General features: G+C 32.7%; 1 protein-coding gene across 2 annotated transcripts; it reads right to left on the bottom strand.

Annotated features, from left to right (window-relative positions):
• Positions 1-15: 15 nt before the first annotated feature.
• On the bottom strand, positions 16-16,883 carry LOC113092667 (vesicular glutamate transporter 1-like). 2 transcript variants are annotated; one of them, XM_026258370.1, is made up of 13 exons: positions 15,725-16,883; positions 6,855-7,107; positions 6,066-6,184; positions 5,871-5,985; positions 5,639-5,726; positions 4,501-4,587; positions 4,251-4,393; positions 4,025-4,174; positions 3,032-3,164; positions 2,837-2,947; positions 1,848-1,975; positions 1,512-1,581; positions 16-878 (listed from the first exon to the last, which is right to left on the bottom strand). In XM_026258370.1, exons 1-13 carry the CDS (start codon positions 15,784-15,786, stop codon positions 562-564), a joined length of 1,776 nt encoding a protein of 591 aa, XP_026114155.1. In that variant the 5' UTR covers positions 15,787-16,883; the 3' UTR covers positions 16-561. The 2 variants fall into 2 exon arrangements, with proteins under 2 accessions (XP_026114155.1, XP_026114154.1); XM_026258369.1 differs by lacking the exon at positions 15,725-16,883 and adding an exon at positions 8,820-8,916.
• Positions 16,884-20,426: the final 3,543 nt, after the last annotated feature.

The following is a 20,426-nucleotide window of genomic DNA, read 5'->3' as shown; positions in this document are numbered from 1 at the left end:
AAAAGAATACTGCTATGAACTTTCTTCGTGCAAAATTTAATTTCAGATCATTTTTGGTTAATTACGGGGAAGGAATTTACATTTTTGTCATGAGATCCACCCTTTTATCCAAAGTGCCACAGATACTTATACAGAATGAATAATGAAGTATAATAATAGAACGAAGTATGTCAGTGCTTCTATAAGCTCATCCAAATAGTTGATATTGCTCTTTAAATGTGTATTTATATATGAGATTCTCACTGAAAATGGACCAATACTACACACACCTCACAGTATTGGCACGACACGAGATCAACTCCATAAATCTGCTTTTGTTTTCTTTTTCAATTGGAATTATACTTTAGTAGGAGTAAAATTATTTTTGGTAAGTTCAAACATTCGTTTCCATGCACTCAAAACAGACACATACACACTCCGACACACACTTCAGATAATGATTTGAGGTTAATTATGTAATTTTTTCTAGTTTGGGTCAGAACCACTTCTTCCATCCCAGTCAGTTTGTGTAGGGGAGGAATATTCAGTCCTTGTTTCCCCCCGTCCTGTTCCCATCCAGCTTTACTCTTGATCTCTGAGCCTCACAATCATTGGCTCATTGCCCTCTTCTCCATACAGGAAGCTGTTCGTTCCCACAGGTTGGACGTATTCCTCCGTTTTGTCCCAGTCTGAGGCCCAGCTTCCACCAGCTCCGCCCCCTCCAGGCCCCGCCCCATTGGGGTCACCTGATTGGATGGTTGCTCCGTAGCCGCCGCCCACTGAGTGGTACAGCTCTTCCGTTTCATTCGCCAGCTCGTCTTCTCCTAAAATCCCACATTTCTCCTCGCTCATGTTCTCTGGCTCCGCCCACGACTGCTTCTCACCGGACGCAAAGATACCTGAATGTAAAGAAATAGTCCGAGATTTACAGCATCATTCATTCATTCCTCACAAAAGCAGTCGAGAAATGTGTTTTAGTCCAGCCCCAGAAAACTCGGTTATTAAAAAGTTTATTTTTATGATTTTTTTTTTCATTTCACAATTTTTTATCCAGTGTTGTTTCTGTACTAATTAGTTTTTATTTTTTAATTTATATACATTTTGAAGTCTATAGAGTTTTTATTAATTGTATTATTAGTTTATTTATCATTAAAAACAAGGAATTAAATAAGATAAACAAAAATAATGACAGGATGATTTTCATAAATGAAACATAAATGTGAAAAAAATGTTATGATGCAAAAAATAATAATAACTAATTCAATTATACAATTAAAATAATAAAATAAAATACTAAATATACACACAAAATGTTCTAAAAGTTTTAAAATATTATTTTAAAACATTTTAATTATTATTAACATGAATTATTATTAATCAATATATATTTTCTTTATGCAAAAAAACAAGGTTTAGGATTTTATTTATTTATTTATTTAGTTTGGGAGGCAATTTCATCATCATGCATGTAATCTACATATGACATAAGCACAATCAGAGATGGATGGAAGGAAATGGACAGAAATATTCACCGTAGAAGATAACTCCACCATAATGAACAAGTGATGCAATGAGAAACACGTACTGCCAATCCTCCCGCGTCTACAGAGAGAAACACACAGGATCAAAATGTGTGTGTATAGATATATGTATATTCATCAAAGCTTACATATGTGACTTTTCAGATAATGTAAATATGTATAAGATTAAGCTTGAACTAAAGGCACTTTTGCATGAAGGAAATGTAATGCCCAGGAAAAGAAAAGGAGAAAAGGAGCTGTAATATAATGACAGGGAAGCAGAGATGTGTGAAAACGACACATGATCTCTGAAGATGTTATAATCAGCTGTAATCAAGCACAACAAACCTTGTTCCGGGTCATGGCACCAACGATCAGAGGACACACCATGCCAGAGAGCGTCCCGACACCGTTAGAGATGCCCATCAGGATACTGGCGTAACGTGGAGCGATGTCCAGGTGATTGACATTGAACCCTGGACGTTTGGAGACGAAGAGAAAAAAAAAAAGAAGTTAATGAAAGAAGTCTCTTCTGCTCAACAAGGTTGCATTTATTTGATCAAAAATACAGTAAAAGATGTAAAAATGTGAAATATCATTACAACGTAAAATAACAGTTTTCAATGTGAATTCTGTGTTTTAAAGTATGTGATGAATTTAAATATTTAAAAAAAAACGCAAACGAGCATAACAAACAAATTTAACCCCGTAACCATCACCGTCCCACCTGTGGGACACTTGGCACTCTTTTTTGTTGTTGTCTTTTTCTCTATAAAATCTTTTAGTAAACATCATGAATCATATATAATTTGAAAGCTTAGAAGCCCAAGATTCATCATGTGAAAACCATTTTGAAATCGGACATTGCTTTATCATGGAAATGGTACTTTAAAATCTAATGGCGGTCACCTCCCCCTAGTGTCATAAAACATAATGCATTACAGTCTTCTAGAACCAAAACTTTTTATAATCTTGGCAACAAACATATCATTGGAAAGGTCTGAGTCTCAGGATGTCATATTTGGTGGTTATTTTGGAAATTCACAGAGAAATATAGAGAAACATTCATTAAGCAAAATTCAAAATAGTTTTGATGACTCCCAGTGGCTGTGTGTGGTATGACGCCCTAAATAAAATAAAATCACAGGAACCTCAATTTTTTTCATATCAACTTCAAATTTATAACATAACTTATTTAGACAAGAGGCTTTAAAATTAATATATAAAAATGAAATAACTATTAACAAACTCAAAATATTAACACATAGCAAGTAAATAACACTGTTTGTAACATTAGTCTTCCCTCAAGCCCCAGACTACTACTTTCTTTTTTATACCTGAGATGGCAAAACCACTAAATCCGACAGCAAGGACCAGAAAGGAGATGGCGACGCCCTTACTGTGAGAGAAACCCACCACTAGAAGAAACGTGGCCTCCATCCCGAAACCTGAACACACACAGATCATGTGACGCCTCGTCGGCCAATCAGCAGCTCCAGATTACGAGCGGAGCGTCTGGAAACAGGCTTTACCTCCACAGTTCATGAGTTTCCTGACGTTTGTGGTGGTCATGATGTTGTGACTCCTCAGATAGTCGGCCAGCTGTCCTCCGATCGGCACGATGATGGTCATCACCAGATGAGGAAGAGCCGAGAGGATTCCCACCTGAAGAGACACAGAGGTGTTTTAATCGTCTCTAATATTTCTCCTAAAAATCAGTCACTAGTCATCATCCAGTGAGTATAAAGCTAAAAATTATATTTTTGTTAAGAACACTGAATAACCAACATTGACTAATCAAATATTAACGCATTTTAATGTTAAATATTAATAATAATACTATTATTCAATGTCCATAATAATAAGTGGTAGTTGTAGTATTAACATTATTATTATTATTGATATAATTGTTATGATAAACAATAACAACAAACATCATTATTATTATATGTGACGAACATTCAACAACTAACACTAATTCATCAAATTATTAGTATTATTATTATTATTATTATTATCATTATTACACTTTCACACACACATTTTACATGAATGCACGTAAATTGCGTTTAAAATATGTTTTAATAAAATATTAAATAAATAATATAATAATAAAATAAAACAACAACAGGAGCAACAATAATAATACTAATAATTTATTATTATTATTATTTTTTTTTTTACAAACGCTGACTATTTAAAATAATATTAATATGTATTATAATCAGATTATTCAGTGTTCACAATAATATTAAAACACTGACTACTCAAAATATTTTTCTTTTTATTATTATTAGCACTTAATAACAACACTAACTAATCAAAATATTATTATTAACACTCAATAATGAACACTGACTGATTAAAATTATTATTATTGAGAACTATTGATTGCAAAGCACAGTTTGAGACATTATCAAGACCTCTTCTGAAACTCAGAGGAGTCTTTTATTTAGGAGATGCAAGGTCTGTATATGACATAAACATTGGAGCTGTAAAAGAGACATTCAGATGTTCTCTCTCACCTTGCTGATCTCAAACTTGAACACCTCTTCGAAATACGCCGGCTGACTGATGAGCAGCAGGTAAAACGTCCAGCTCCTGCAGAAATTGGCCACGATGATGGCGTAGACGGGCATGGATGTGAAGAACTGACGCCAAGGAGTGTTGAACTTCTGCATGAGAGGAGAAGAGAGCGGAGAGAGAGAGAGAGATGTTTCTAGCATCAGTATATAAACCATACATTCATACCGTCAGCGGGTTCATCAGTCCGGCAGATTCCCCGATGGCATCTTCGATGTATTTCCTCTCCTCCGGGGTGATGGTGGGATGAGCCGCCGGACTCTCATACGACACCAGGATCCAGAACAAATACCAGCAGACCCCAAAACTTCCTTCAGCCAGAGAGAAGCCAAGAAACTAAGTGATCTGAACATCATGAACAGATGAGATGAGCGTCATGCATGTGTCATTAGTCTGAGCGTGTGCTGGACTTCCTCACCGTACACGTAGAAGACCGAGGACCAGCCTGAGTACTGCACCAGAACTCCAGCTAACGGCATCGCTATCACAGCTCCTGCGTACGAGCCTGACACACACAAGACATCACACACACGCAACATCAACGCATGGAAGCTACTACACTTACAATATTTATTAAAAACAAATAGATAATACAATATAAAAAATATTATCATTATCACAAACACTGATAATAATAATAATAATAATAATAATAATAATAATAATAATAATAATAGTAATAGAACAATAATAATATCATTATGTAATAATAATAAAATATATATTATTTTTATTAACAATAAATAAGAACAGTGACTTATCCAAATTAGACAACAACAAAAACAATAAAAAACAATTATTATTATTATTATTTTTATTATTATTATTATTATTATTAATAACACTGAATAATTATTAACAATAAATAAGAACAGTGACTTATCCAAATTAGACAACAACAACAATAACAACAATAATAATAATAATAATAATAATAATAATAATTATTATTATTATTATTATTATTATTATTATTATTATATTAAAATATTATTTTTATTATTATGAATTATAATAATAATAATAAACATAATAAAACTGAATAAGAACAGTGACTTGTACCAATTAGAAAATAATAATAATAATAATAATAATTATTATTATTATTATTATTGTTGTTGTTGTTGTTGTTGTTGTTGTCTAATTTGGATAATTCACTGTTGTTATTCAGTGTTGTTAATAATAATAATAGTTATTATTATTATTATTATTATTATATTGTAATAATAATAATAATTATTATTATTATATTTTATTACAATATATTATTTAGTGTTCATAATATTAATAAAATAATAATAATTATTATTAACACTGAATAACTGACAACAACAACAACAATAATTGTAGATTATTCTGTGTTCATAAAACATAATAATAATAATAATTATTATTATTATTATTATTATTATTATTATTATATTAATTATAATAATTATATTATTATAATTATTATTATTATTATCATGAACACTCAACAATCATATCAAAGTAAAACCCAGAGCAATATTTAAAATGATATTTACTGACAGTTTTACGCAGATATTAAACCTCACCACAGAACGCTGTTGTGGCCAATCGGCTTCTCTCGAGGGGCGGGGCCCATTTGGCCCAGATCCCGTGGCATGCTGGGTAAGATACGCCCTGGGCAGCAATGACAACGACAGCAGATGAAGTCATAGATATAATCAGAGCACTACTGTATCAGACAATGACTCGGACTTCAGTCTCCACGCCACAACTGAACTGGAAGACTTTCTGCAATAGAGCTAGTATTCATTTATTTACCTCCACCAGTCCCTGTAGTATCCTGATAAAAATCACACAGCCGAAGTTTATCCGTGCTGCTGTGGGAATCATCATATTTAAGACAGATGTGGCCACGACAGCGAAGCCAAAAACCCTGTGAAACAGAGAGACGTGTGCTGTGTGACGAGTGTTTTATTCTTCTGTACATCTGCGTTCAGTGACTACAAGACTGACCTGTTAGCAGCGAATTTCTGACAGATGAATCCTCCAGGAATCTGAGTGACTATATATCCCCAAAAAAACGAGCCATGGATCATTCCTACAGTCTCTGGGTCCCAGGTGAACTGAGCTTTCTGAAACACAGAAACTTTTTTTTTTAATGAAAAATTAAAAGACAGAAAAATAATAATAATGCATTAAAAAAAAAAACTGAAAAAAAACTTAAAATATAATTGCATGCATTGCCTCAAATATGCTTAAATTGTAATATGTTGCTTTTATTAACAAAATGCACCAAATAAACAGTGTGCACGATTTCAAGAATAAAAGGACATCCGCTAATATTTTATGCCAAACTATTCAAAACATATGAGTTTAAAGGTTTGGTCTCAGGGTAACTTACTCGGCAAAATGTGTAAAATTTTATCAGTTTAACAAGCCAAGGTGTACTTAAAATACAACCTCACTTTCTGTTTTATTTGCAAATGTTTTAGCATATCTAAAATCTTTTAATATTGTATCACCAGCACAGTCACAAGACCGATATCTGATAAAAAGCAAACTTGATTATACGTTAAATCGGTTGCTGGGTTTATTAAAATATAAGTTACAGACTATTACATGGCAGATACAGATTCAACATAAAAAAAAAACACACACAATGAATGGCAAAAAAAACAATAATAATGTGTGCATATAATATATCTCTATAAAAGACAAAAAAAAAGTTGCATGACATTAAAATGTTTTGCAGACATTGAAACACTTAGCTTTGCATTGCAACAGAAATGTCCTCTCACTTACCACAGTGTACGGCTTGCCTTCTCTATAGACGGTGTGGTTGTTCACCATGCTCACGACGGCTACTCCTAGATTACAGCGGATGCCGAAGGAGATGCAGAAGCCCAGGCCTGATAATATGGCGATGATGTAGCGGCGCGGCAGACCGAAACACGTACAGTCCACCACGGGAAGCTCCTTCTCCTCCCGCAGCTCTGGACGACCTTCTGCTGACAACTCGATCGTCTCTCCATTCTCCTGACGCTTCTCCAGAACCCTGACCAACACACACACAACCACCACTGAAAGACAGCAATGAGATTAAATGGAGAGCAAACGTTTGCTGTAAGTTCGTGCATCTCAGGCTCTCCGGAGAAAATGTGTTCAGATTTAGCAAACAATAAAGTGTTTAGGCTTGCATTTAAAATGTCCATGCATTTTAATAGCACAGTTTTAACAAACGGCTAAACTTAATGTGATGCATTTGTTAGTCATGCTGAATTAAACAAGTCAGATTTCTGTAATAGTGCTAACAAAAAACTAAATGTGTTTTAAATGCACAATAGCCAGCTTTAGGTATTTATCACTAATAAATCCAATTTGTTTCAATCTTATATATTTTAATTAATGCATTTTGATTTAAATTAAATGAAGCAAGTAAGCTGGTGATTACAATGGTAATTAAAAGTGCTTAAATAAAAGGATGCAAAATAATAATAAAATAATCACAACAAATGCATGGAAAATTAAAAACAAAAAAGCAATTATATATATATATATATATATATATATATATATATATATATATATATTTGAATAAATGCATGATTATTTAAAATGTAAAATTAAAGGGATATATGAATAAGACACAGTGCTATCCAAAAATCAAACAAATGCAAAGTTAATAATAAACTATGCCTTTAATTAATTATTTTCGCCTGACAAATTGACATCACATCAAGTTTATTATTTTGTTAAAACTCTGTAATCTAAATAAATAGAAAATTTATATGCGATTGAAATCAATCGTAAATTTAGGCCTAAATATGTTTTGAGCGCACAATAACAATTCATTTGCACAGAAATAATTAACGTATTCATTTGCATCTGTTTTATATGTGCTAAGGGACACAATATTCAACATTACAACTGCATGTTGTTAGTACACTGTTAGACTTTTCATGGGTTTTTTACAGTAACTTACTGGCAACACTGTTGCCAGTAAGTTACTGTATTTGAGATTTACAGTACAAGAACCGCATTTTAGTTTTACAGTAACTACATGTTACTGTAATCATGTTTTACAGTAACTACATGTTACTGTAATCATATAATACAGTATTATTACCATTACTGTAAAAACACCTTGGTTAACAGTACATTAATCCTAATCAATCATTAATTCTTACTAAATTAAAATTACACTTTTATAATTTTTATCCTACACAAGTCCTGACATTTACTCCAAAAAGACACAATTATTATGAAACATGAAATTTTTTATTTAAAGCATTGCAAATACTTAAACTTGAAAAATGTAAATGTGTGAAAGTTCATTTTAAAACTTTCTCAATTCATATCTTATTTTCAAAAAAAAAAAAAAAAAAAAATAGAGCATGAATTTACATGTATAAAAGCAATTAGAGTGCATTCAATGGCAAAAACACTGCAGAAAATTGTTTTTAAAACAAAGTATCTGGACTATGCATAAAGAACTGTCGTTAAAGATACAATGCTGGGACAGTGCAACTTTTTTTGTCCTTTGTCTGTATACTGGATTTAGCGTTTACATCCATTAACAAGGAATAAATTAAAGAATTGACAAAATAACATATTATTGAATGTGCATTAAAGTATTAAATTCATAGGAAAATACATGAGAAATACGTCACTTAAAAATGTAAAACTGTAAATTTGGTGTAAAATACTCATATACATGACTAAAACCTAAATGTCCAAAGCCAATAAATTGTGAAAGTAGATAAGTACTCAAGTTTTTCATCTTCTTTGGAAGTCAATAAACCTGGCACATTTGATGACTTGAAACAACCAGGAATATTCTTCATTATGGCAGGAATCTGTCAGAAGTCCCTCTAGGTAAGAATGACAAAGTTAGTCATAAAATGTGCACATTTACACAGATAGAATGTAAATTTTAAAAATCCTAAAAATGAATCCTATTACATTTCATCATATGGTTAAACAGTATTTTATACACTTGGTTAACACTTTGAGGTAAACTAACAATACAAATGCTGTTTAATCCAGTCCTGCAATGCCATCATGAAGATTTTTGCAACTATTTTAGGGAGGTGGTGATTCAATGCTATGAATTTTTGAAGAATGTTCTTTGTAGTGATGCTGAACCTGATTCCATATTGCAGAGAGGTGTTTCGGTTATTTAGCTTAACAGAATAGATAATTAAATAGAAAACTGTCAGTACATAATAGAAGCAGCACAAACTACATCCTCCAAAATCATCATAATACTGAATAACATCAATTCAATTTAATCAAAAACAGCATTGTAACCATTATTGCAGGATTAATTAAAAGTAAACTGCATTAGTATCCTCAAATTGAAAAGTGTCTGTATACAGTAGATGTCCTGTTAAGAAGTATCTCACCTAGTCCGAGTTTCTCCACTCAAACTCCATTAGGTGGCGAAGAAAGGATGACACTGTTGTTTATTACTGTTGTCTTTCTCTTCACAACTTCCCCTGTCTTCCGACTCACTCCGGTTTTGGCGGTGCATTTTGTTCCCTTCTCTGTCTATCCTCAACCTTTAAGTAAGAAACAATGAATGTAAGAGAAAAAAAAAACATCAAATTCTTAATATAAATAAAATTTAAAGGAAAATTAATTTTAATATACAATTGAAGTACAAAAGAATCTTAAAAACAGGCTTAAATATTTTTTGAGTCTGTGTGCTGTATTTCTTTAGCCATGAGCAAAAAAAGGCATTTTAGATTTCTTATCCCTCAGTGCCTTTGCTTTAAATATTTTTGGTAACACTTTAGAATAATGGTTCTTCATTAAACAGATAGTTCACCCAAAAAATAAACACTGTCATCATTTATTTCATTTTGGGGCACCATTTACTTCCATCGTTTTTTCCCTACTATGGAAGTGAATTGTGCCTCAAAACTGTTTGGTTAAAAACATTATTCAAAATATAATATTTTGCGTTCAGCGGAACAAATACATTTATACAGGTTTAGAACAACTTGAGGGCTACTAAATGATGACTGAATTTTCATTTTTATTGAGTGAACTGCCTTTTCTAGGTAAATGCAGGAAGTAAAGCAGGACAAATGAGTAGTTCTACAGTATCACTACAGCTACTACCAATAACTTACATGGAAAAAAGAATAACTAATCAGTACATAATTTTAAATGTAGGACTGGGATATTTTTATTAGGTAATCAATAATTACTGAATGAGATTGGCCTCATGAAATACTAATAATTATGAAATACCTTTCTACTAAGTTAATTACTAATCACAACATTAACCTTTGTCTGAGACAAAACCACTGGTCCATATTCAATGTAAAAAAAAAAGAAAAGTGATAACATCTAAGACACAGTAAGGTTGTGATTAGTAATTAACTTAGTAAAAAGTTATTTCATAATTAAAGTGTTTTCATAAATTATATTTATCTGCCAAAACAATCGAAAAATAATTTTATCTTCTGGAATTTTTTATTTTGTAGTTTATTTTGGCAGATGAAATATAATGGTACCTGGCTAGTTACAGCTACAAGAAAGTAAAAAACTATATAATTTTGTGATTTAGTTAAACAGACAACTAAACATGTTAAACTTTGAATTAACAGAACAAAACAAAGTGTGGAGAAATGAAGATGTACTTACTGTTTTATGAGTTCCAGTGTTGCACAGGCAGTCTCCCCTTGTATTCAATGTTGAATACGCAGAAGATGAAGAATACAGAAAGGCATCTGCTCATCCCAGGTGCTCATCCAAAACATAGGCCACCTTTCCCTCAATGCTTACCATCCACTTTGTGGAAGAGAGAAATTGTTCCCTAAAAAATATAAAAAAAAAAATTACAAATGTTTAAAAGGCAAACACTCATTGAAGTACACTAACATTGCTCAAAACCTTCTCTTACCAAGCATTATGAGTCTTGGTGTGGCTGGAAGGCTCATGTCTTTCTCGATGGATGCCTTTGTTGTAGCTGTTTTTAAAACACAAAAAGACCTATTATTACTACATGTTTAAAATGCAGCTTAAAAATAACATTTCATAGATAAGCTTAATTCGTCTTAAATGAAAGATTAACTTTGCTCGAAAAAAAAAATCTGGTTTTTAATCCTAATTCAATACACTCGTCTTTTCTTTTTCTTTTTTTTTTACGTTAACTTTACCTCAGTTTTTAGCCCCAATGCTGAAAAGAAACCGTTAACGGAATCCAGAACCGTGAGCTCTGGCCTCTGCACTGCGCTGCTAGTTCCTAATCAAATTCTTAAAGCACACTGTCGACCCAAATGTCAAAAATGAGGAAAAATATAAAAATACAGTTTAAATGGAAAAAAACACGATGCTATTACTCAACTAAGTTAGAGGCCAACGTTATTTACTAACTAACTTCGTCTTAATGTAACGTTAAGCTTAACTGTGCTCGGTAATTCAATAAACCCACAAAGTCTTTTTTTTTAATAAAACGTTTGGTTTACCTCAGTTTTTAGCCCCAATGCTGACAAGAAACCGTTAAAGTCTCCAGAACCGTGAGCTCTGGCCTCGAGCAAAACTTGCGACTGCACCCACTGCTAGTTCCTAATCTAATTCGTAAAGCACCCAGTCGACCCAGATGTCAAAAATGACAAAAAACGACAGTTTAAATAAAATAAAATATATATAAAAAAACTATGCTATTTTGCAATTGTGTTAGGCCAAGTCAATTTACTAACTCCGTTTTAATAAGCTGCTATTCTCGATTAAAAAAATCATGATTTTAATCAACTTCCCTGCTAAAACACGACGTAACTGTTCCGTGTTGTTAGCGGGGTTAATTCAATAAATTCAACTCACAACGTTTTTTTTTATATATATATAGTATATATATATATAAAACGTTAGGTTTACCTCATTTTAGTGCCAATGCTGACAAATGTTAACCTTTAAAATTGGGGTGCGGACAACCGCGGGCACACGCAGTCACACACATATTTACCTTGCTTGTTTGCTGTTCTTCCTCTTCCTTACTCACGGGGATGAAAAAATCTTCGCAAGGTGTCTGTCTTTGGACGCAGCTCTTATTATGTTCTCCGGCATCGTCAGCTGATCACTCTCCTCGGGCAAAACTTCAACCCTGCACTTGATGGTTCCTAATCTAAATCGTAAAGCAAATCCTGACGATCCAAATAGCGCCAAATAGTCAGTTGGGGTAAATACAGTATTATACTTTATTTTTTAAAAATACAGCAAATCACTGTATTTGGTGTTCAATGTCACAGAAAATTCCCATGATGCAAAGGGAATTACAGTTATGAACTGTAAAGAGAATTTACAGTATTATACTGGTTGATAAATGGTAAATAACTGTAGAAATTACAGAAAAGTCTAACAGTGTAAAATTAGACAATTTTAGCATTTCAAGACAGTTTAATGGCAAACTGTTTTTGCTTTTGGATGTTCACAAGTGTTAATAAAACAAAATATGAGCTGAAAGCTAAACCTTTCCCAGTCCACATTCATAATGAACAACGTGGCACATTAGGTTTTTGAGGTTTGAGTGCATCACTAACCCTAAATATGAGTAAAACTATGACTTAAAGACCACAAAACTAACTATATTGGAACTTTTTTGTATCAGATGTGTTAGATATGAATCTCTGATGACTGTACAGACATGTTACAGCTCTACTGCAGCTTTACTTAAGTATACATTAATAATGATGTTCTCCTAAGAGCCTGAAATATTGATCAAACTTTCTATTTTAGTCTTTTTCTGCCTCTCTTCTCCTCCCCCTTCATCCATCCATTCTTCCCTTCTGTTCTCCTGAATCTTTTCTTTATTCTCCGGTGCTTGAGTTTCTGACAGTCTCTTTTATATTTGAGGAAACTTCACTCGCTGTGAAAGAAAGGCTTTTATGGAGAAATCCTGATGGATTTGACTGAGATTATAAATATGACAATACTGTTTAAGATTAGTCATGATGTGTAGCTGTGCAATGACAGGGTTATTATTGTTAACTTAATCTGAAATGATTAAAAACTGTTTTTGGTCCTTTCAAAAAGACGAAGTAAAATCAATTATAATTATTAGATGAAAAAATGTAAATCTGAAAAAATATATATATATATTAATGTCAACTAACTGAGCTGAAATATCAATTCTAAGTTAGAGCTGAAGTAAACTTAAATTACTTACTTAAAAAATATAAAATAAACGTAAACACTTAACAGTAATATTTTTTTTAAATAAATTGAAAATAAATTCAAACACAAACTGAAAATTCAAAACTAATTCAAAACATAAAAAAGTATACCATAAAAATATTATAGTACACTGTTAATAAAATAGTTTTTTTTTTTAGATTTAAATGAAACTAAAAAAAAATATTATTTCAATCTTTCTAATTCACAATTTCATGCTGAATACAATGTTACTTTCTGTAAAATTGTTTATACATAAAATTCTTCTTTCATTGTACTTTTCATTGTATATCAAAATAAAAATAAAATATATTAAATATAAAAAAGATTTAAAAAATTTAAAGTATACAATTAAAATATCATATTACACTGTACTATGCAATGATTTCTGGTTTATTCTATTTTTTATTACACACTGTAAGAAAACAAATTGTGTGGTAAATCAAACCAATTTATTTGCAGAACATTTTACTGGGAATACCATTTCAGTCTTTCTACTTAAAAAAATACTTGTGGTTTCCTTGCAATTAATTGTGAAATTTACTAGCCGTTTCTGAGAAAAATGGTTTAAAAGTAAATCATACACAACAATTTTTTTTTTTTTTTGTCTGAATTTTCACACATTTCTGCTGATTTTCAGATGCTGGTCACCTAATGTCATTTCATATATTATTAATTAATAATTACTGTAGTTTAATTTCATGTTCTCAGAAGTTAGTTTACCATCACTTCCCATCTAAACCTGTGGTTCCTGTCCAAAATGAGCTGTAAAGTGGGCTTTTTATCTCTTATCTTTTAAGACACTGACTGCTGGAGTAACGTGGGGTTAAGTGCCTTGTTTAAGGCTCATATGGCAGAAAAAAACCTGAGCTTTAACCGTACACCACACCACAATAATCAACAGTTTAAACCACAATGGAAAGAACAAGCATTAAAGCCAGATAAACATGGCATCAACTCGAAGGCAGGCAGTTATAAGTTTCTATCATCGCTGAAAGAGAGTGTTTTGACTACTATAATAACCTGTTGATCTGATTGCATCTGATTACAGAGGAATCGATGCTTAAGTGAGAGAAATTAGCTTTTAAATGGCCGTTTATACGTAACACAAGAGAGAGAGAGAAAGAGAGACAGAGAGGATTTGACTAGTAGCATGTTAGTTGGAGATCTATTTCAGGACTGGATTTACGTTTTAAAGACTGCACAAAATCCAGAGAAACAGACCGAGAGAGAGATTGTGAGATTGTGTTTTTCTCCGAATGTTAATGAAAAGCTGCTTCCATCCTTACAAGTGTGAACACTGTTTTAAAGGACTAACATATTCATCTCTTGATATCAATTTAAATAATAAGGATTTTTATCCTTGGGGGTGGAAAAAAGCAGCGTAGCCTACTTCAATCTTTGATCATAAATTAATTTTAAAATATTTTTTACTGTACTTTAACATCTTGCAGGAAGTTATAATGCAGACGTATCAATCACCTTCAGCATTCCTGTAATTTTCCCATATCATAATTTGAATATCATTAATACTTAACTAGTATTTATTATTTAAAAAAGTCCACATTTTCTGTTGGCCTTTGATTTTACAGAAAGTGTTTAAGTAATTTCTCAGTCATTTATTTGACTTTTTTGTTTTATTTTATCTCCGTGTCAGTTCACTTTAATATATAGCCTGTTTGTGTGTGTGTGTGTGTGTGCACAACATTTTATTCTTAATCTAAATATATCTAACATATATTACAAATGCATGATTTACAGATAAGATATGGTTCTTTTGCACTACATTATTATTAAATTATAATTAAATTGCGAGGGAGGCATTACGTTATATAGAAATATAATAACGTCAAATACTGTGATTTAAAATATGCTTAAATATATTATGCATAATGTAAATATATATTCGAAGTATACATAAACTGATTTAAATGTGCATTGAAGTCGTCATATATTAAGGTATTATATGTTGCGTAGTAGTTAGACTACTAAACAAAAATGCATCATAATTTTGCCAGGAAAGTTTTACATTATTCTTCTTAAATAAACAACCTATCAAGCGTGAGTTTCAACGTCAGCACAGACAGCCAAGATGCAAAACGGAAGTGGTCCTCTGACAGGTGAAATGTGACGTCACAAACCGGACAAGAGTCGCTATTAATAGAGTCCAGTCGGGTTAATCTGGTCGTCACGAACACACACACACACACAACTACACGCATAAAGATCTCAACTTATGATGACAGAAACAATCCCCAGCGCTGAAAGACTGATAAATCATCCTGTGATGTGTCATGTAGTGCACCAGCTTCCATTTACTTCACTTAATTTTTTACATTAAACGCTCTAATAAACAGCAACTGAACGGTCTTTGTCAGAACTAAGCAATCTTAATGCTTTAAATATGCATTATTTAGACGTTGCATTGATAATATTAACATAAAATAAATCCCAAGGCTGGTTTATAAGTTGAATTAAGTTTTGGCTCTTACCGGTTTATCCTGCCAAGTGTTTTCGCCGCTGCTGCTTTAAAGCGCTCGGGTCGGACCTCCATCTCTGCGCGATCCCGCTCTCCTGCACGCGCACACACTCGCACTCAGCCTCCCCGTTCCACCCACACACACACTAATACTCTCACAGACACACACACACACACACACACACAAACGTCAACTGTTTAACAAACGCTACTCCAGGAATAGCATTCCCCAAGGATTACCAGTCGATCGATTTATAGAAAATATGCAATAGAGACAATGAAATCGGCATTAGTGAGTCTAAACAACTTTATTTAGTGAATTGCATCAAGCAAACGCTTTACAGAGTGAGAGAAACAGCTGAAGTAGTTCAGAACCGCTGTGGTTTGATGAACAAGTCACTGTCCGAGGTGCTGAAATGAGATTAGAGTAAATCTGCAGGAGTGAAGAGCCGCGTGCTCTCTCTCTCTCTCTCTCACACACACACACACACACACACACACACACACACACACACACACACACACACACACACACACACACACACACACACACACACACACACACACACTACTGTTAATCCACAGGGCAAATGTGAGACACTTAGTGGACACAATATGCCACTCCAAACAATCGTTTGACCAGCTAACAAGAATATATTCTAAGAACGTTTTGCTAACGTTCCAATTGAGATGTAAAAAACATTTCTGAATGTTTTTTTTTTTTTGTTTTGTTTTGTTTTTTTACTAATTTATGTCATCATGCATTAATGCAAATATGTTAATCAGTAGACGGACCACAAAACAGTTTTTCCAAAAAAAGTAAATACTTTTTTTTCTTGTGTGAATATTAGGGGAACATTCCATTGTATCATCTTGCAAACATTATGAAAATGTTACTTTTGAACGTTATTCTGAAACAAGTAGTAACAAATGACAACATTGCTAACATTTTGAGAACATTATTATAAACAGCAAAGAATGTTCTATGAATGTCTGTATATATACACATTTTCCCTGGACACACTTTACTGAGCAATTGCAATTAAAGAAATGGTTAACAAAGCTCCAGAACTGACCTGCTGAGCCTGAACAGCACTTGAGTATTCATAGATGACAATGCAATAAACTATTTATTAATGCGCAAAGCTTTTAAGTTTTACATTATTAAATGCTTTAGGTATTATAATTTAGCAATTAACTAAGTTATTATAATTTAGCATTAATCGGTCAAGGTTATTGTAAATTTATAATAAACTGACACTAAAGAATGGAGTAATGATGCTGAAAATGTAGGAATAAATTACATTTGTAAAACTATTCAAACGGAAAACAGCTATTTTAAATAATATTTCACAATATTACTGTACATTTGATTAAATGAATGCAGCCTTTGTTGAGCAGAAGAGATTATTTTGAAAAAAATATATATATTGATAATTCATGTTTGTTCATAATACATTTAACTAACTTTAAATTATACATCTCGAAATGTAAGTAGAAATTAACATTAACCTTTATTGAGTACTATAAAATAATTATTTACTGTAAATGACACCAAATGCATTAACTATTTTTTTTTTCATTTTGAATTTTTAAATCCATTCCATTCTAATTCAAATAATTCTAATATTTAAATATTTAAAGAATATAATATAACATTTCAAATCAAAATCTATTATTTAAGGAATGTTACATTCTGTATACTTATAGAAAAGAGGAAAACAGAACGGAATAAAACAAGGGAGATTAAAAAAAACCAGAATGGAGTAAATAGACGTAAACAAAATAATAAAACAGAGTATAATAGAATATAATAGCAAAATATGTAAGCAATGTTACATTTTGCGTAATAATAGAATAGAAAATTACTAACAGAAACCAACAGCATGCTTAATAGAACACACTAGAGAGAATAGAACATTCTAATGATTAAATATTTAAAGATGGTTACATCAAGCACATTAACTGCAGACCAGCATTCAAATCTGGAAAGGTTAAAGGTCAGGTTTGAGTGTTTATAGCAGAGGTTAGAAAGCCATATAAGTCAGGAGCCACATCACTTCAGCATACAGCTGTAAACTAAACCCACACACACACACACACACACACACACACACACACACACACCCACACAGTCTCAGATGAAGCTCTTCTCCAGATCCTGGGCTGAAATAGTCCTCAGAGGTGGTGGTCTGGATCGAGAGAGCGAGTGAAAGGGAGACGCACGCTGAGGAGGTGAAAGAGGAGGAGGGAGCGTGATTATTGAAGGAGTGTCAGAGAGAGAGCCGTAGCTCCCTCCTCCTTTCTCCATCCTCTGCTGCATCCATCCCTCCATCACATACCCAGAAAACACAGACGAGGACGAGCTGCTCAGATCCAGAGCGATATCTGACAGACAGAAGTGGAGATGTTTCATGAGTCTATCTTGATACACAAAGCAGCACAGAACTTTTTTTTCAAATTAAACTTTTTTTTAATCTATGCAATGCAGAATGCATTAAAAATAACATTTATTACCATGTATAATCTCTTAAATTCTTAGCTTTTTTTAAGCATGTATTGCGATGCATTGTGGGATTGTGCTGTTGTTTAATTTGTGAGCACCTGATTCTTGCAGCTGAGTGTGTGAGTAAATGTTTTGGCTGTAAAACTGGTTGTAGATGCAGTAGATCACCGCCATCAGCGTCAGAGTTCCTATAGCGGCAGCGATGAACACACCCAGCTTATTATTGTTCTTCATCATATGAACATCTGCCAGTGTAAAACACACAGGTCAGAGGTCACAGGTCAGTCAGGCTTAAAATGAACAGCACAGGAACAGCATCTTTATTTGGTCATGTCCTGGTAGAAAAAAAAACTACTGATAAAAAAAATAATAATAATAATAATAATATATATCTTAAAATAAAAATGTAAAAATGTAATTGAATTAATTTTTTTTATTAAATGTAAAAATTTATTTATATCTACTAATAAATGTTACTAATAAAGTAAAAGAAATAAATAAATCCCAACAAATCTTAAAATGAATATATCATAGGAACAACACCTACATTCTGGTAGGAAATCTTAACCAAAATAAATAAATAAAATATTGAAATAAACTACTAATAAATATTACTAATAAAAAGATATTATAAATTAAAATCTGAAATGAAATAAAGGGACACAGCTAAACAGAAATGAACACAACAGAAAACACCAGAGAAGAGAAAAAGAGTAAGTAAAATAGCAACTAGCTTGCAGGACAAACACACACCAGATGATAGTGAGTGAGAGTGTGTGTGTGTGTGTGTGTGTTTGTGTAATGACATGGGTATGACACAGGTATTACAAGGAGAGGGTGACTTATGAGGACATAACCCATCTCACCATTTTTCAAAACACTTATAAATCATACAGAATGAGTTTTTTTGAGAAAGTAAAAATGCACAAAGTTTCCTGTGAGGGTTAGGGTTAGGTGTAGGTTTGGTGAAGGGTGATAGAATATACAATTTGTACAGAATAAAAACCATTACGCCTATGGGATGAACCCACTTTACACAAAAACAAACGTGTGTGTGTGTGTGTGTCTCACAGGTTTGTTTGAGAATGATGCGGTCGTGCTGATCAGAGGTCAGTTCGGTTTCTTCGTCTGGGTCGGTGTTGATCGGATTCTGACCCAAACACACACTGACACACACCACCACCAGAGTCCACTTCAGCATTCTGCAAACACAGACAGAAAATTATATGATCCAGCAGACTCCTAGTGTCCTAGTGCAGAACAGCACTCCTCTGTTCATCACGTTCTCACGCTTCCTTTCCTTTAGTAGCTCACATAATGACACGACAAATACACCAGTATTTACTACCACTGGTTAAACTAAAACCAACTAGTAAAACTTAAATATCAATAAAATTAGACAAGAAAACTGCTGGGAATGTTTATTTATTTTTGCACTTAAAAAAAAAAGTTATATTATCTCTTGACATGAAGTGTGTTCTTTGTATTAGAAATAAACTGGTGCATGATTCTTTCAGCTGTTGATCTGATGTGAGTCAGAGGTCATGTGCTTGAAAGCATTTCGCATATTTACTTTCTGAACAATTCAACAACAAATACATCCCACTTCAGCGCTCAAAACACTCAAAGAACAGCAGGTGACAATCACACTAAAGATTCTTCAGATCTTTCGGATTTAAACCTTTTTCCACTTACCTGATCTCCGTTTCTAGGAAGTTTTCTCGTCTGGTGATTCGTGTCTTTCAGCTGCGCTGAGCATCACTTTGTTTGTGGATCGTCTCGTTCCAGGGTGGAGCTTCACACCATAACAACCAAAGTCCCAGGACCATTAGCGCTCTCACACACACATACACACACACACACAGCACGAAAACAGCTAGAGAGGACTGGAGTCAGGTTATTAAACCTTAAAAAAATATATATACACAAAAAATGTAAAGCTCTTTATATAATTATAGACACACAGACACACACACACACTTAAATTTTTAGATATAAAAAATAATTGTAATAAATTGTATCATTACACAAAGATGTTTTCCTAAAGTTACTTAATTTTATGCAAATAATTTTCAGTGATTCATTTAAGTGAAAATGTAACATTAAAATATTAAAACACTAAAATATATACACCATGAGTTATAAAGTGCTATTGTTTTATATATATATATATATATAAGTATATAATGTATTTTTTCCCTTCATGTCA

The sequence above is a fragment of the Carassius auratus genome, unplaced genomic scaffold (genome assembly GCF_003368295.1).
Source record: "Carassius auratus strain Wakin unplaced genomic scaffold, ASM336829v1 scaf_tig00214714_1_2670353, whole genome shotgun sequence".
Taxonomy (NCBI): Eukaryota; Metazoa; Chordata; class Actinopteri; order Cypriniformes; family Cyprinidae; genus Carassius; species Carassius auratus.
The sequence above is the reverse complement of the archived record's forward strand: the minus strand, read 5'-3'. Positions and strand labels throughout refer to the sequence as shown.

Excerpts from the sequence above, each read along its gene's own strand:
- LOC113092667 (XM_026258369.1), bottom strand. The coding sequence starts at position 8,896 with ATGAAGAATATTCCTGGTTGTTTCAAGTCATCAAATGTGCCAGGTTTA. Across the intron at positions 6,185-6,854 it reads AAGGCAAGCCGTACACTGTG|AAAGCTCAGTTCACCTGGGA; the intron begins GTAAGTGAGAGG and ends TCTGTGTTTCAG. Across the intron at positions 5,986-6,065 it reads CAGAAATTCGCTGCTAACAG|GGTTTTTGGCTTCGCTGTCG; the intron begins GTCAGTCTTGTA and ends TCTGTTTCACAG.